The sequence below is a fragment of the Stegostoma tigrinum genome, chromosome 21, assembly GCF_030684315.1.
Source record: "Stegostoma tigrinum isolate sSteTig4 chromosome 21, sSteTig4.hap1, whole genome shotgun sequence".
Lineage (NCBI taxonomy): Eukaryota > Metazoa > Chordata > Chondrichthyes > Orectolobiformes > Stegostomatidae > Stegostoma > Stegostoma tigrinum.
In genome coordinates this window covers 23,066,928-23,082,669 of record NC_081374.1, presented here as the reverse complement: position 1 = coordinate 23,082,669, position 15,742 = coordinate 23,066,928, and the positions used below count along the sequence as shown (strand labels likewise).

At 40.0% G+C, this 15,742-nt stretch overlaps 1 protein-coding gene across 5 annotated transcripts in view; it reads left to right on the top strand.

The window, feature by feature from the left end:
- LOC125463008 (copine-8-like) overlaps positions 1–15,742 on the top strand; it is a 636,730-nt gene that overhangs the window by 97,845 nt on the left and 523,143 nt on the right. For all 5 annotated transcript variants that reach the window (XM_048553605.2, XM_048553606.2, XM_048553607.2 and 2 more), the window contains one exon: positions 9,750–9,796. In XM_048553605.2, coding sequence (XP_048409562.2) covers positions 9,750–9,796 — 47 coding nt within the window. The remainder of the gene's footprint in view (positions 1–9,749; positions 9,797–15,742) is intronic.

Here is a 15,742-nt window from a genome sequence, read left to right as displayed (position 1 = left end):
AGGGGAGGTGTAGGGGCAGGTGTAGCACTTCCTGCTGTTGCAGGGAAAAGTGCCGGGTGTGGTGGCACTGGAGCGGAGTGTAGAGCAGACAAGGGAGTCCCAGAGGGAGTGGTCCCTCCGAAAAGCAGATAAGGTTGGGGAGGGAGAAACGTCTTTGGTAGTGGGGTCGGATTGCAGATGGTTGAAGTGTCGGAGGATGATGCGTTGGATCCGGAGGTTAGTGGGGTGGTACGTGAGGACGAGGGGGATTCTTTTTTGGTTGTTATTGCGGAGAAGGGGTGTGAGGGATGAGTTGCGGGAAATGCTGGAGACATGGTTGAGGGCGTTCTCAACCACTGAGGGTGGGATGTTGCGATCCTTGAAAAATGAGGACATCTGAGGTGTTCGGGAGTGGAATGCCTCATCCTGGGTGCAGATGTGATGGAGGTGAAAGAAGTGAGAATAGGGGATGGCATTTTTGCAGGAAGGCGGATGGGAGCAGGTGTATTCTTGGTAGCTTGGTAGTTGGTGGCCTTGAAATGGACATTGGTTTCGAGGTGGTTGCCAGAGATGGAAACAGAGAGATCCAGAAAGGAGAGAGAGGTGTTAGAGATGGTGAACTTAAGGTTAGGGTAGAAGGTATTGTTGAAGTGGATGAACTGTTCAAGCTCCTAGTGGGAGCATGAGGCGGCGCCAATACAGTCATCAATGTAGCAGAGGAAGAGATGGGGTTTAGGGCCAGTGTAGGTGCAGAAGAGGGATTGTTCCATGTAACCAACAAAGAGGCAGGCATAGCTTGAGCCCATGCATTCCATTGGGATGGGCTTAATTTGAACTGTGCTGGCACTTTTGTCCTGACGAATCATTTAACTAGATGGGGTTTTTGATTAAGATAATAAAATGTGAGGCTGGATGAACACAGCAGGCCCAGGAGCACAAAAGCTGACGTTTCAGGCTGAGACCCGAAACGTTAGCTTTTGTGCTCCTGAGATGCTGCTGGGCCTGCTGTGTTCACCCAGCCTCACATTTTATTATCTTGGATTCTCCAGCATCTGCAGTTCCCATTATCACTGGGGTTTTTAATTAATTTGGAGGGAGAGATTCAATTGAGGGGAACTTGAAAAAAACGAAAAGCAAATGTGTACAGAGATGCAGGCTGGTGAATAATAATCAGTTTGACTGGAAGAGGTAAAGAAAAGCAAAAGAGTAGGGAAGAGATTGGGAGGAGAATAAACAATAATGGTAAGTGAAAGCTTAAAACTCTTTATTTGCATGTATACGGATTTTATAACAAGGTGGATGAGTTGTTGGCATAAATAGCAACAAATGAATATGGCTTGATAGCTATTACAGTGATATGGCCGGGGCGGGGTGGGGGGGGGGGGTGTGGTTGGCGGTGACAAGGACTAAGAACACAATATTCAAGACTACTCCAGAAAAATAGGCAGAAATGAAAAAGAGATGGGGCAGCTCAATTATTTGATGAACATCTCAGTCAAGTAATGAGTAGTGATAGATTTGCAATAGAGCAGGATATGGAATCAGTTTGTGTGGAATTAAGAGAATATCAAGTAAAGAAGTATAGAGTCAACTATAGCCCCCAGAAGACTTGTGTTACTGTAGAGCAAAGCATAAATTGGAAAAAAATTGAGGTGTGCAAGAAGGGCAGTACAATTGTCATGGGTCATTTTAATCTCTGTATTGATTGAATGAATCAGATGGGCAAGGGAAAGATGCAACATAAACTGAGTGTGTCAGGGATTGTTCATTAGAGCATTACATTGCAGAACCTACCAGGAACAGGCTACTTTAGAACTAGCAATGTGAAACGAGGTAAGATTAATCAGAGATCTTGTAGTTGTGGAATACGAGGGGGCAGTGAATATTAGCATGGTATAATTTCAAATTTTGTTGATGGAGAGCAGCTTGGGTCTCAAACCAGTGTCCTCATCTCCTTCACTACACTTTTTGCGGACCCATAGAAGCCCTTGCTGTCTCTCCCAAATCTATTTTCATCAATATTAATTGAGGGTAATTGCAGAAATATAAAGAAGTAACTGCCTAAAGTGACAGGGAAAGTATACCAAGGGGAAGATCAGTTCATCAACAGTGACCGACGTTTAAGCATATATTTTATAACATTCAACGTAAAATTATTCCAGAGAAAAAGAGGGACTCAGTGAGAAGGTTGTTAACAAAGACAGTTAATGAGTGTATCCAATCAAAACAAGCCAAACAAAGTGGCAAAAACTGGTGGTAGGCCAGCGGAGTGGGATTTTTCAAAGGAATCAGCACTGGATTCCTAAAAAGGCTAATGAAGAGGGAGAAAGCCGATTATGAAAATAGATTGGCAAGAGACAGCACGACCTTCTATGGGTCTGCAAAAAGTGTAGTGAAGGTGATTTTGACATCTTCAAACAATGCAACTGGGGGATTGATAATGTGAAACAGTATTTTTCATTGGTCTTCATGGTGGAAGACTCTATGAACATCCCAAAGATATCAGATAAGCAGGGTGCCTGTTGAAGAAAATGTCTTGCAATACTGTCCATCACAAAGAACAAAGTCCTTAATAAACTATTGGATCTGTAGTCAATATTCTGGACCTCATTGGATTCCAGAAGCAATCTAATGGATTAGGAAACAGCTATTGTGATTCTCCTGTTAAGAAAGGAGGGAGACAGAAGGCAAGAAACTGTAAGATAATAAAGTGTGAAGCTGAATGAACACAGCAGGCCAAGCAGCATCTCAGGAGCACAAAAGCTGACGTTTCAGGCCTAGACCCTTCAGCTGATGAAGGGTCTAGGCCCGAAACGTCAGCTTTTGTGCTCCTGAGATGCTGCTTGGCCTGCTGTGTTCATTCAGCTTCAAACTTTATTATCTTGGATTCTCCAGCATCTGCAGTTCCCATTATCTCTGATGCAAGAAACTGTAGGTCAGTTAGCCTAACATCCATTGTTAGGAAAATGCTTGAGTCTTCTTAAGGAAGAAATAGAAAAGAAATAGAAATTAGAAAAGCAAACTCAATGAAACAGAGTCAACATGGTTTTATGAACGGAGTACCATGTTTGTCAAATTTGCTAGAGTCCTTTGAGATGTAACAAGCAGACTTGATTAAGAGGAACCCAGAGATATAGTGTACTTGAATTTGCAAAAGGCATTCAATGAGGTGCCACAGAAAATTTTATTACGCACTATTGGTGTCACAGTATTACAGTAATGTTCAAGCATGAATTGAGCTTGGCTTACACACAGAGAACAGAGAAAGTTGGGATTAACGGGCCTTTTTCAGATTGGCAAGATGTAACGGGTGGAGTGCCAACAAAGTTCAGTCCTAGGGCTTCAATTATTAATGATTGACATTAATAACTTGAAAGAGGAGGAGCCAGACTATAAAATATCCAAATTTTCTCACAATACCATAAATTGGTAAGAAGGTATGTTTAAATGGGTGTTTACAAGAGGATTTGAATATGTTGAGTGAGCAGGCAAAAAATTTGCAGATGGATTTTAATGCACATTGTATGAGATCATGGACTTTGATAGGAAGAATCAAAAGGCAACCTATTATTTAAATGCACGCCACATCATTGGATGGAGAGAGAAAGAGAGAGAGAGAGAGAGAGAGAGAGAGGGACTCTAGAACAATGCAATGCAGAGGGATCAAAGCTCTCCTGTGCGTGTAGCACAAAAATGGCAGTAGTAATTGGGACAGCAAATGGAATTGCTCGGGTCTGTAGTTTAAGTATAGGAAATACTTCATAGAGTCCCTGTAGTGTGGAAACAGGCCATTTGTCCCAATGAGTTTACACTGACCCTCTGAAGAGCATCCCACCCAGACCCATACCCCCACCCCTTTAATGCACCTAATCTACACATCCCTCAACACTATTGGCAATTTAGCATAGCCAATTCACCTAACCTGCACATGTCTTTGGACTCTGGGAGGAAACCAGAGGAAACCCACGCAGATACAGGGAGAATGTGCAAATTCCACACAGACAGTCAGCTGAAGTGGGAATCGAATCCAGGTCCCTAGCATTGCGAGGCAGCAGTGCCAACCACTAAGCCATCACGCTGCCTTGTGAACCATGCCACATTGAGTTAGTATTGTGCAGGGTGGAGGTGGTGAGGATGACCTGGGAGTAGTGTGTATAATTTTTAGAATTTATATAAGGATGCATTGAGATTGGAGGCAGTTCAAAAGAGACTCACTGGACTGATTCCTGAAAAGAAGGTCTGGATTTGTCATGAATGGCTCTTCAGGTTAGGCATTCATTCATTAGAGTTCAGAACAATAAGAGGCAAAATGGTGGGGTAGGCTTGAAAGGCTGAGAGGCTTACCCTTGTTCCTATTCCTTATATTCTAATTTTTCTACCCATTAAGAAATTATAAGAACATAAAAAGAAGGAGCAAGAGTAAGCCTTTCAGCCTCTCGAGCTTTACTGCCATTCTGTGAGAGTGTGGCTCATATGACCGAGGCTTTAACTCCTTTCTCATGCCAACATTTCATAGCTTCTTGCAAAATTGAGGAGATGAAGGCTATCGACCTTCTTTTTAAACATATTCACTTATCCAGCCTTCACAATTCTCTGGATCCTCAGATCTGTATAATTCAATACCTGTTGGTATTATTCTTATTGAAATCAGGAAGATTCTGACGAGTTTGACAGGGTAGATGTTGAGAAGACATTCCTTCTCAAATGACCGGTAGAGCATGTTGGTACAGAATAGGGAGATACTCATTTAAGAGTATGATGTGAAGGAATCTTGTTTTTCAGAGTATTGAACGCCTAGAAATCTGAGAATCCAGAAAACTGTGTCAAACCTCTCAGAGTCTTATACATTTCAATATCTGTTGATATTATGCTTCTTATTGAAATGCACGCGTGCCTGAGGGGTTTGACACAATGTATTTTAAGAGGTTTCGCAATTTTGCAATATCCTTGATATCGCAAAAAGCTATGAAGTTCTGACATGAAAAAGAAGTTGAGTCCTCAGTTCCATCAACCACACTGTTATAGAATTGCAGAGCAGGTTTGAGAGGACAAAAGGTTTGCTCTTGCTCTAATTTGTTATATTCTTATGTATTTATTACTGGGTAGAAAAATAAATGATGATATTAAATTGTATTTGTTGTGTGTTATGGCTCCAGAAGTTCAAACTGATCATGCTTTTCATGCTGCAGTTTCATGAAGGGTACTTATGCTCCCGAGATGGTTGGTGGACTAATGCATCAATGCACTGTAATTGCATGCAAAGCAACAGTAAATGCAGTACTCTGGATGTGCATTGAAAAAGAATTCATGCCAAGCTATTTATGAAGAATACCATACTGTGATATAGCATTGACAAACATAATTCATTCAGGGAATATTTGCTTTGCTATGATTGCCAGCATTTATTGTCCATTTCTAGTTGTCATTGAGGAGGTGGTGAACTGCCTTCTTGAACTACTGCAGTCCATTTGATGTAGGTACACTCTCACTGCTAATAGGGAGGTAATTGTATGATTGTAACCCATCCACTGTGTGCATGGTCACATAGTTCCAAGTCAGGATGGTGAATGCCTTGGGGAAGAATTTGCAGGTCATGGTGTTTCCACTATCTGCTGCCCTTGTCCTTCTGGGTGATAGCGTTCATGGTTTTGGAAGGTGCTGTTAAAGAGCCCTGGTGATTTCAATAATACATTTTGTAGCTGTTACACAGTGCTGCTATTGAGTGTCAGTGATAGAATGAGTTGATGTTTGTGAATATGGTACCAGTAAAGTTGGCTGTGTTGTTTTGGATGGCGTCAAGCTTCTTCTGTTTTTGGAACTGCACTCTTCCAGAATGCATTAGTCCACCAACCGTCAAATGTATTCCATCACATTCCTGACTTTTTTTCTTGTAGTTGGTAGAAAGATTTTTGGGGAGTCAGGAGATGCCTTATTTGTATTAGGATTGCTAGCCTCTTGGCTGGTGTAGCCACAGTATTTATATGTCCAGTTCACTTTCTTGTCAATGGTAACTTGCAGGATAATGATAATGGGTGATTCAGTGATGGCAATGCCATTGAGTGACAAGGGTAAATGCTAGATTCTCACTTGTCATTGCCTGGCACTTTTGTAGCACGAATACTACTTACCATTGCATAGATGTAACTGAATGATGTGACTAACATTAGCCCATGGAAAATTTGAAACAGAGTGTCAGTACCTTTGTCACTTTTGGTCAATAAAACACACATTGGCTTTTGCAATTAATTTTAAAAAATGGTGCAGTGAAAACAGTGATAATGGGAACTGCAGATGCTGGAGATTCCAAGATAATAAAATGTGAGGCTGGATGAACACAGCAGGCCAAGCAGCATCTCAGGAGCACAAAAGCTGACGTTTCGGGCCTAGACCCTTCATCAGCTCTCTGATGAAGGGTCTAGGCCCAAAACGTCAGCTTTTGTGCTCCTGAGATGCTGCTTGGCCTGCTGTGTTCATCCAGCCTCACATTTTATTATCTAGCAGTGAAAACAGTGCTACTTTTATCCTTGGGACAATTTAAAATAATTCAAAACCAATGATTTACTTGTAAAGTGTGGTAGTTGTTATTTAGGCCACAAATTAATTGACAGCAAAGCCCCTGGGTGCATTTGAAGTACACCTAACGTAATCTGTTGTGCTAATGTTAGTTGAGATGAGTTGTTTGTCAAGGCAACAGAATATTTCTCAGGCCCCGTCCCTCCCCCAACAACCTGTTCTTTGAACTGGGCCATGAGATCTGAATAAGCAGACAGGGACTCAATTTAATGTTTACTCAAAATAAATAATCTTTAGACAATGCAACAATTTCAAAAGTGCAGTGATGTGTTAGCCTCAATTATTTCTTAGGTTTTCAAACGAGGTTGAACCTGTGACCATGTGACTCAGATGAAAGCGAATCACTGGAGAGCAAACATGATATTGGGTCAGGTTTGCTGATAGAAGCTATGTGAAACTTCATAATGCAGTAATTAGACTTCAGGTATATTGAGTGCAATCAGGTCACCAGATGTTGCAAGTATTGGAAATTGTTGTTGGAAAATGTGCAGAGGCGTGCAAAAGGAATGACCCTATGTGTAAATTGAACAAATGGTAATGGACCATTTAAGTAGATAGAAAAGACTCAGCTAGAATTTTATTAATGTATGTAAACTATTAAGTGGAATAGATAAAGTGCACACACAGTATAACTCCTAAGGTCAGTCATACCAGTTGAAAAAAAATAGATCAGTGAAGTAGAAATTTTAAATATGTTAGAGAAATAACCTACTTCATACAGAGAGCAGGAAGCATTTGGCATGATCAACTATGAGAGAAAGAAGAATCAGTGACATTAGGGCATTAGTTTTTAACTTAACACTGGACCTTAAAAATAGCATATGTCAGACAGCAGTATAGCGTGCTCAGTTACCCATTTTAATTCGTTCCATTTGACCTACAGTTCCAGCTTAGTGCTATGAAAGTAATTTGAAAATTATCCATTACAAAGAAATTAAATCTGTGATCAATTTTTTTTTTCTCATTTCACTTACAACAGAGCTGTAATGAGGAAAGAGGAATTCAGAGTTTGATAGAAACTTTCAGTTTCGGTCTTGTCCATCTACCTGTAAAAGCAAGTCCAGATTAACACAGTGCTGCATCCTGACATAATGTCTTGATCTCACACTTAAGCCATTTAGAAAGAGGTTTTCTTTCTCTGAATTGGAAATTCAGCATCTCTAGGAATCTTTCCTTTGATACTGTTCACCAAGTTACATTCATTCTTGATTGGTGGCCATGGCGCCCACTTTAGTGTAACTGCTGTGTTAGTTTTTGCTATAAAGCTCAGTTAACAACTGGACCTGATAGGTCAGATTATCAAAGACATTCATTTTTAAATTGAGATGCAACTATATGAAAAGGTGTCAGAGGACTGGAACAGAGAAAATGTAAATCATGCAGCAAAGTTGTTGACGTGTTCAGACGTGAGATGGATTGAACACACATTTGGGCTGCAACGTTATAAATAAAGATAAAGAACTGAGCTGATTGTTGGCTTTATGATGGTGCTCATAAATTTAGCGCAATTTAATCTTGGCATTTTTGTTTCTATTCAGCATCTGGCACATGTTAATTTATTTCATTTACCACTTCAGTTTATAAATTGGAGACATTCCGTAATGTAAAATTTACTTTAATGGCCTCTGTTTTGAATTCTTGCAAATCCCACTGCAGGGAGGATTTAGAGATTGTCAGCAAATGGTAGCAAGTTCAAAACTGTTCAGAACCTGTGGGTATTTCTGACAATATTTTCTCACTTCTACCTGTTTGGTCAAGGCTAGGCTGGACAGCAGCATGAGCCAAAAAAAAAGCCCTCATAACCAATATTGCTGGTACTGTTAATTCATCTTTGTTACACTTTCCTTCCCATAAAGAATTAAATCCACACCTCATGATGTGACTTAATGTGGAAATAGGCCACTCAACCTATAGAGCATGCTTTGGCAGATATGGAAATTATCAGCTAAATGCTGGGATGACAAAGCCATTATTTCTGGTGCCTGTCACACACTTGGTTCCCTCACCAAAAACTCCATCCCTGTCCCTGTCAGCTAAAGAGGGCTGAACTAGACAGGTCAGTTCCTTGGTATTTGACTCAGCAGTGAACTTTGGACCACGTACCTGCTTCATCACCAAGAGTGCGGATTTCCACCTCTGTAACATCACCTGCCTCCAATTTTTCTTCAGCTCATCTTTCGAAAACCCCATCCATGCCTTGTTACTCTGGAGTTTAAATACTCAAGTGCTGCTGTAGCCAGTCTCCAATCTTCCACCTTCTATAAATCGAAATTTTTCCAAAACTCTATCTACCTTCAATCAGTCTAAAATGTCACTGATTCTCATCCGCTACCAGACAAATTTAATTTCAAGGCTAGTAGCCAATTCAGAGGCTGGCTATCAGGGCTTTAATCCTTTTAGCAGTTGAAATAAACCAGCTTTTGATAGATAAGTAGAGCAAGGCTAAACGGTTGTGGAATTTTTAAACTACATTCAAACTAAAACCTGTTCTTTCAAAGCTAACCTAGAGAAAGAGGGATATTGTCATAAAACCTATTTCCGTGCATGTCTGAATAAGAAAGGCACAATAGGTTGTGTGATATAGGTATTTGACTGCCAATACAAGTGAGCAAAAGTTTAAATTGCGCATGATATTTTACAAAATGATTGAAGGCACTAATGTTTTGAAAGCCTCTGAGAAGTAAAACACTCCTCAAATGGGAGATCTTCTAAAGCTAGCTTTGAACCTAAAACAAAAGCATGAATGTGGCTTTTGAATTCAAGTGTCAGAGAGGTTAGAAGGTGAGTTTCACCTGCCCACAGGAACCTGGATTTAATGATTATCAAAAAGATCTCTCCAATCAGTGAGACCCTGATTGAGCAAAATGGAACTAAACCTAGAGCAAAAAAGTTATTCCACTTGGTGAACTAAAGAATAACTCTGCTGTCGAACTTTGGAGATATTGTTAGCACCCGGTCCATTCCATTTGAAAATAACTTTGCTGTCTGACCTCAAAGCTGTGCACTGAAGAATATGGTCCATTCCTCAATTATTTATATGCAGAGAATGCCTTTTGTTGTGATGAGCACACGAGCTAAGCCTGTTACTTGGAACTTTACTTGAATAAATTCACGTCTGCTGAGTTTGCTGATTTTTTTGGAAAAGTTTTCATTGTTACTTTGTCTTTTCTGATTGAAAACTTATCTTATTTTTACAGTTTGTGTTCTATATGTACAAGGAATTGAGACTATACAGTGGAGAGAGGTAAGAAAGAACTTTCTCCTTCAGTTAAAATATTTTGTACATAAAACTACTCTTACCTGATCGGATTATATCTCAACTACATTTACGACTTTGTTACTTTTATTGTGTCTCCCATGCTTCTAAGTTTTCACCAGTTGTCTAGACAGCACTGATATACTTATGCTTTCTTTCACGAAATGAATAATGGCCACTATCTGTAAACTGGACCTCAGTATGGATCAACACAAATGGAAACTTAACATTTATCAAAATATTTCAATCAAAACTATTATTTACCATTGAATAAACTTCTGAATGAATTGGGATTTGAATTTTTAATACCTGGATTACATGAAATAAATTTTGTAGAATCAGGATAGCTAAATTTGATAAATAACCCTGGTATTTACTTTAAACTTTATGAATTTTATCTGGTGAAATGTTTTTGTTGAGACTTTTAGAACTTTCCACAGCAGGCTGGGTTCGTAATCAACTTAGTCACTGACCTGGAGTCCAGCTTGTGACTTTTGTCTTGCTAAGCCAATTTTGTAGCTTCCATTTTTTATTTGTAATGTATTAAATGATATTTGGTAGTTCAGGCGGTTTTATAGCTTTAAATTAAGTGTTAATTCAAGAATGTACCAATAAAACAACATTAACTTGTAGAACATTACTTTGCCACGACTATCACAATGATATTTATCTATCTTGGTTGCCAAATACATGGCCAGTTTCCTACAAGGTCTAGCATTATTTAAAGGTGCTAAGTTGGCAGCAGTGTTTAACCTTACAACCTTGATATATATCTTATCACTTTTTTAACATTTACATTATTAGAACATAGAACAATACAGAGCAGAACAGGCCCTTTGTCCCTCGATGTTGTGCCAATCTGTGAACTAATTTAATCTAATTTACTAATTTAACTAATAAACTAATCCCCCTACACTATCCCGTCATCATTCTTATGCTTATCCAAGGACTGTTTAAATGCCCCTAATGTGGCTGAAATAACTACATTGGCAGGCAGGGCAATCCACGCCTTTACCACTCTTTTTGAGTAAAGAACCTGTGTCTGACATCAGTTTTAAATCTATCACCCCTCAGTTTGTAGCTATGCCCCCTCATACAAGCCGACGTCGTCATCCAAGGAAAAAGGCTCTCCCTGTCCACCCTATCTAATCCTTTGATCATCTTGTATGTCTCTATTAAATCCCCTATTAGCCTTCTTCTCTCCAATGAGAACAGACCTAAGTCCTTCAGCCTTTCCTCATAAGACCTTTGCTCCAAACCAGGCAACATCCTGGTAAATCTCCTCTGCACCTTTTCCAATGCTTCCACATCCTACCTGTAATGGGGCGACCAGAATTGTATGCAAGATTCCAAGTGAGGCCGCACTAGCATTTTGTACAATTGCAGCGTGACGTCACAGCTCTGGAATTCAATCCCTCTACCAATAAAGCCTAACACACTGTATGCCTTCTTAACAGCACTATCAACCTGGGTGGCAACTTCCAGGAATCTATGTACATGGACACCAAGATCCCTCTGCACATCCACACTACCAAGAATTGACCCAGTATTCTGCCTTCCTCTTATTCTTCCCAAAGTGAATCACCTCACATTTACCTGCATTGAACTCCATTTGCCACCTTTCAGCCCAATCCTGCAGTTTTTCCAAGGCTCCCAGCAATCTGCAACATTCTTCCACACTGTCTACCACTCCACCAACTTCAGTGTCATCTGCAAACTTACTAACCCATCCACATACGCCTGCGTCCAAGTCATTTATAAAAATGACAAACAGCAGTGGTCCCAAAACAGATCTTTGAGGCACACCACTAGTAACTGGACTCCAGGCTGAATATTTTCCATCAACCACCACTCATTGCCTTCTCGCAGAAAGCTAGTTTCTAACCTAAACTGCTAAATCTCCCTCAATCCCATGCCTCTGCATTTTCTCCAATAGCCTACCATGTGGAACTTTATCACAGGCTTTACTGAAGTCCATGTACACCACGTCAGCTGCCCTACCCTCCTCCACATGCTTTGTCACCTTCTCAAAGAACTCAATGAGGTTTGTGAGTCATGACCTGCCCTTGACGAATCCATGCTGACTATCTCCAAACAAATTGTTGCTTGCTAGATGATTATAAATCCTATCTCTTATAATCCTTTCCAAAACATTTCCTGCAACAGGCATAAGGCTTATTTTAATTTAAATGAATATTGCAAGTAATGCTAAGCAGTGGGCTCACGTGATCCTCACAGACTGAATTTAAGTTCCTTGTGAGACCTAGGGCAAGAGAAAGACTTGCAATTATTCCAATCATTTTAATTAGATGATAGATACATAACTAAAACATGTGATGTTGAGTTTGAATGGGCCAAATGGATTAGAAGAAACATGAGATATTGATGGAAAACAATTTAAAGAGAAGATAAAATGTAAGGAGAAGGCAGAATGAATAATAATAAAAAGAAACCTGCCTGGATCAGAGAGGGACTTATTTGTAAAAGGATAAATGACCAGTTAGAAAATTGCCAGAGACAATGAATTGATCGGCAATCAATAAATTAAAATAAATAGAACAACTGAGATAATGCAGGAACATAAGCCTTGAAAACTGGTGTGGATATGTAATCAAATATGTTTTTATTAAATATTGTATCTTTTATTTTGTGAAGTAAGATGTGTAATTTATCTATATTTTAATATAATTTTTAGAATTTGTGTTTGAACTAGTGGCATGTCAGTTTGGTCATTGTGTCTGAAAGGGTATAAGGATTAGCTTGGAACCTTTCTGTAATAATAATAATTTCTTTTAAAACAGCAACATCGAAGCATAGAAAGTGGGTGCAGGAATGGGCCATTCGGCCCTCCAGTCTGCACTACCATTCAATATGACCATGGCAGATCATGCAATTTCAGTATCTCACTCCCACTTTCTCTACACATCCTGTGATTCCTTTAGATACAAGGGCCATGTCCAACTCTCTCTTGGATATACCTAATGAACTGGCCCCAACAGCTTATTTGTGGGAGAGAATTCCACCGGTTCAACACTGAGTGAAGAAATCCTTCCATATCTCAATCCTGAATGGTTTACCCCTTATTCTTAGATTATGACCCCTAGTTCAGGACTTCCTTAACATCAGGAACGTTCTTCTGCATCTAGCCTGTTCAGTGCCATCAGAATTTTATATGTTTCTGTGAGATCCCCCATCATTCTTCTAAATTCCAGTGAGCACAAGTTCAGTTGATCCAATCTTTCTTCATAAACCAGTCCTGCCAACCCGGGAATCAATCTGATGAAAATTCGTTGAGCTCCCTCAATAGCAGGAATGTCCTTCCTTAGACTAGAAGACCAAAACTACACACAATATTAAATGTGTGGCCTTACCAATGCCTTCTATAACTGTAGCAAGGCATCACTACTTATATACTTCCTGAAGAATAATGATGTTTTGTTTTCATTGTGCTAGCTTTATAAGCAAACAAAGTAAACAGTTGAGCATTTGACTTTTGGTTTAGAAGGCCAGAGATATAGTTTGCAGGAGTCTTGGCTGAAGCTGGATATATATAACAGTAGCTCCAGATGAAAGGAAATGGTTCAGAACTGTTAGAAAACAGATTCCCTCAATGAAAACAGGTTTGTTTGAAAGGTCTAGTCCAGAAGTACTTAATTACAACCCTGAAGGGATTGTTTGAAGCTGAGATAGTTTAAGTCAGTTGTATGAAGGCTCAAGGAAGAAACTATCAGCCTTTGATAAAGGGGAGTTGAAGCCACAGTTAATTCAAGTCTGGGAGATATGAAGGAAAAGAGAATTCTTTCATGTGGACAGTGTAAAGGAGTGCTGTTGAGAATAATGGAATTGCAGTTGTCATGTGTTTTGATATATTTAAACTTGCTTTATATAAATAATTTTTCCTTCTATTTTACCTTCATTTATTTTGTGTTCCCCCACAGGGATTAATGCTGGGTCCACCTTTGTTTGTCATTTATGTAAATGATTTGGTTGAGAATTTTGAAGGCGTGGTTAGTAAGTTTGTGGATAACACCAGCATTGGTGGCATTGTAGACAGTGAGGAAGGTTTTCAAAGATTACAAAGGGACCTTGATCTAATGGGTCAATGGGCTGGAAAATGGTAGATAGAATTCAATCCGGATAAATGCAAGGTATTGCATTTTAGTACAACAAACAAGGGTAGAGCTTATACAGTTAATGGTAGGGCCTTGGGTAGTGTTGTAAAACAGAGGTGCCTTGGAGTTTGCGTCACATATGGACAGGGTGGTTAAAAAGGTGCTTGGCATGCTTGCCTTTATTGCTCAGTCCTTTGACTATAGCAGTTGGGAAGTCATGTTGAGGTTGTACATTGGTGAGGCCACTTCTGGAATACCGTGTCCAGTTCTAGGTGCCCAGTTATAGGAAGGATATTATCAAGCTGGAGAGGGTTCAGAAGAGATTTACCAGGATGTTGCCAGGTGTGGAAGGTTTAAGTTATGAAGAAAGGTTGGATAGGCTGGGACTTTTTTCATAGGACTGTAAGAGGTTAAGAGACGACCTGATAGAAGTTCATAAAATAATGAGAGGTATTGATAGAGTTGATCGTAGTTGTCTTTTCCCTTGGATGGGGGATTTCAAGACTAGGGGGCACATTGTTAAGGCGCGAGGAGAGAGATTTTAAAAAGTTATGTGAGATAAATTCTTACACAGAGGGTGGTTTGTGTGTTGAATGAACTACTTGGGGAAGTAGTGGATATGGATATGATTAGAACATTTTAAGAGATATTTGGGGGAGTACATGAATAGGAAAGTTTTGGAGGGATATAGACCAGGAGCAGGTGGTTGAGATTAGTTTGGTTTTGGATTAAGATCGGCATTGACTGGTTGTACCGAAGAATATGTTTCCATGCTATATGATGCTGTGCCTCTATGATTCTATAATAAATTTCTGTTTTATTGTTGATGCCAAACCTGCGGTATTGTGTGTTCATGGTTCAGTGAAAGACCACCCTGTTAAAAGCAATAACAAATATTTCAAATCAGGTTTCAATCTGGGATTTCACTTTTGTAGTAGTAATATCAGCTGGATCATAAAAATATCATTTTTCTGTACTCAGGCAAAAGGAAATCTCACATCACTGCTTGGGAACCCTACAGCCCAATGGTATCAATGTGGACTTCACAAGCTTCAAAACTCCCCTCCCCCCACTGCATCCCAAAACCAGCCCAGCGTGTCCTCGTCTCCCTAACCTGTTCTTCCTCTCACCCATCCCCTCTTCCTACCTCAAGCCGTACCTCCATTTCCTACCTACTAACCTCATCCCGCCCCCTTGACATGTCCGTCCTCCCTGGATTGACCTATCCCCTGTACTCTCCTCTGCACCTATCCTCTCCCCTATCCATCTTTGGTCCGCCTCCCCCTCTCTCCCTATTTATTTCAGAACCCTCTCCCCATCCCCCTCTCTGATGAAGGGTCTAGGCCTGAAATGACAGCTTTTGTGCTCCTAAGATGCTGCTTTGCCTGCTGTGTTCATCCAGCTCCACACTTTGTTACCTTGGATTCTCCAGCATCTGCAGTTCCCATCATCTCTCTCACATCAATATTTTAATGAATATTTACCTGAATGGGGTTGAAATCCAAATTAAATTCTTTTTCAATACTTGAAGGTTAAAATCTCAATTTTCTCACATTCTTCAGGCACCTATTTGTAATTTGCCAACATCTAACCCTGTTTTACTGCTGTTTCATTGCCCAGTTCTCCAACACTAGTATCATGTGTATGAAACATTTGTAAAATACATTGAATTGAAGGTCATCATAAAATCTCCCAAGAGGCTTGAGCCTAGAGTTTTCTTTCTTCGGCACAACCCAGACTTTGGCCCTGTTTTTATGTACCATGTTGCATTAACTTTTCTGTCTTCTATCCTCCCAATCACATGACAGCACGCTGTATAAAT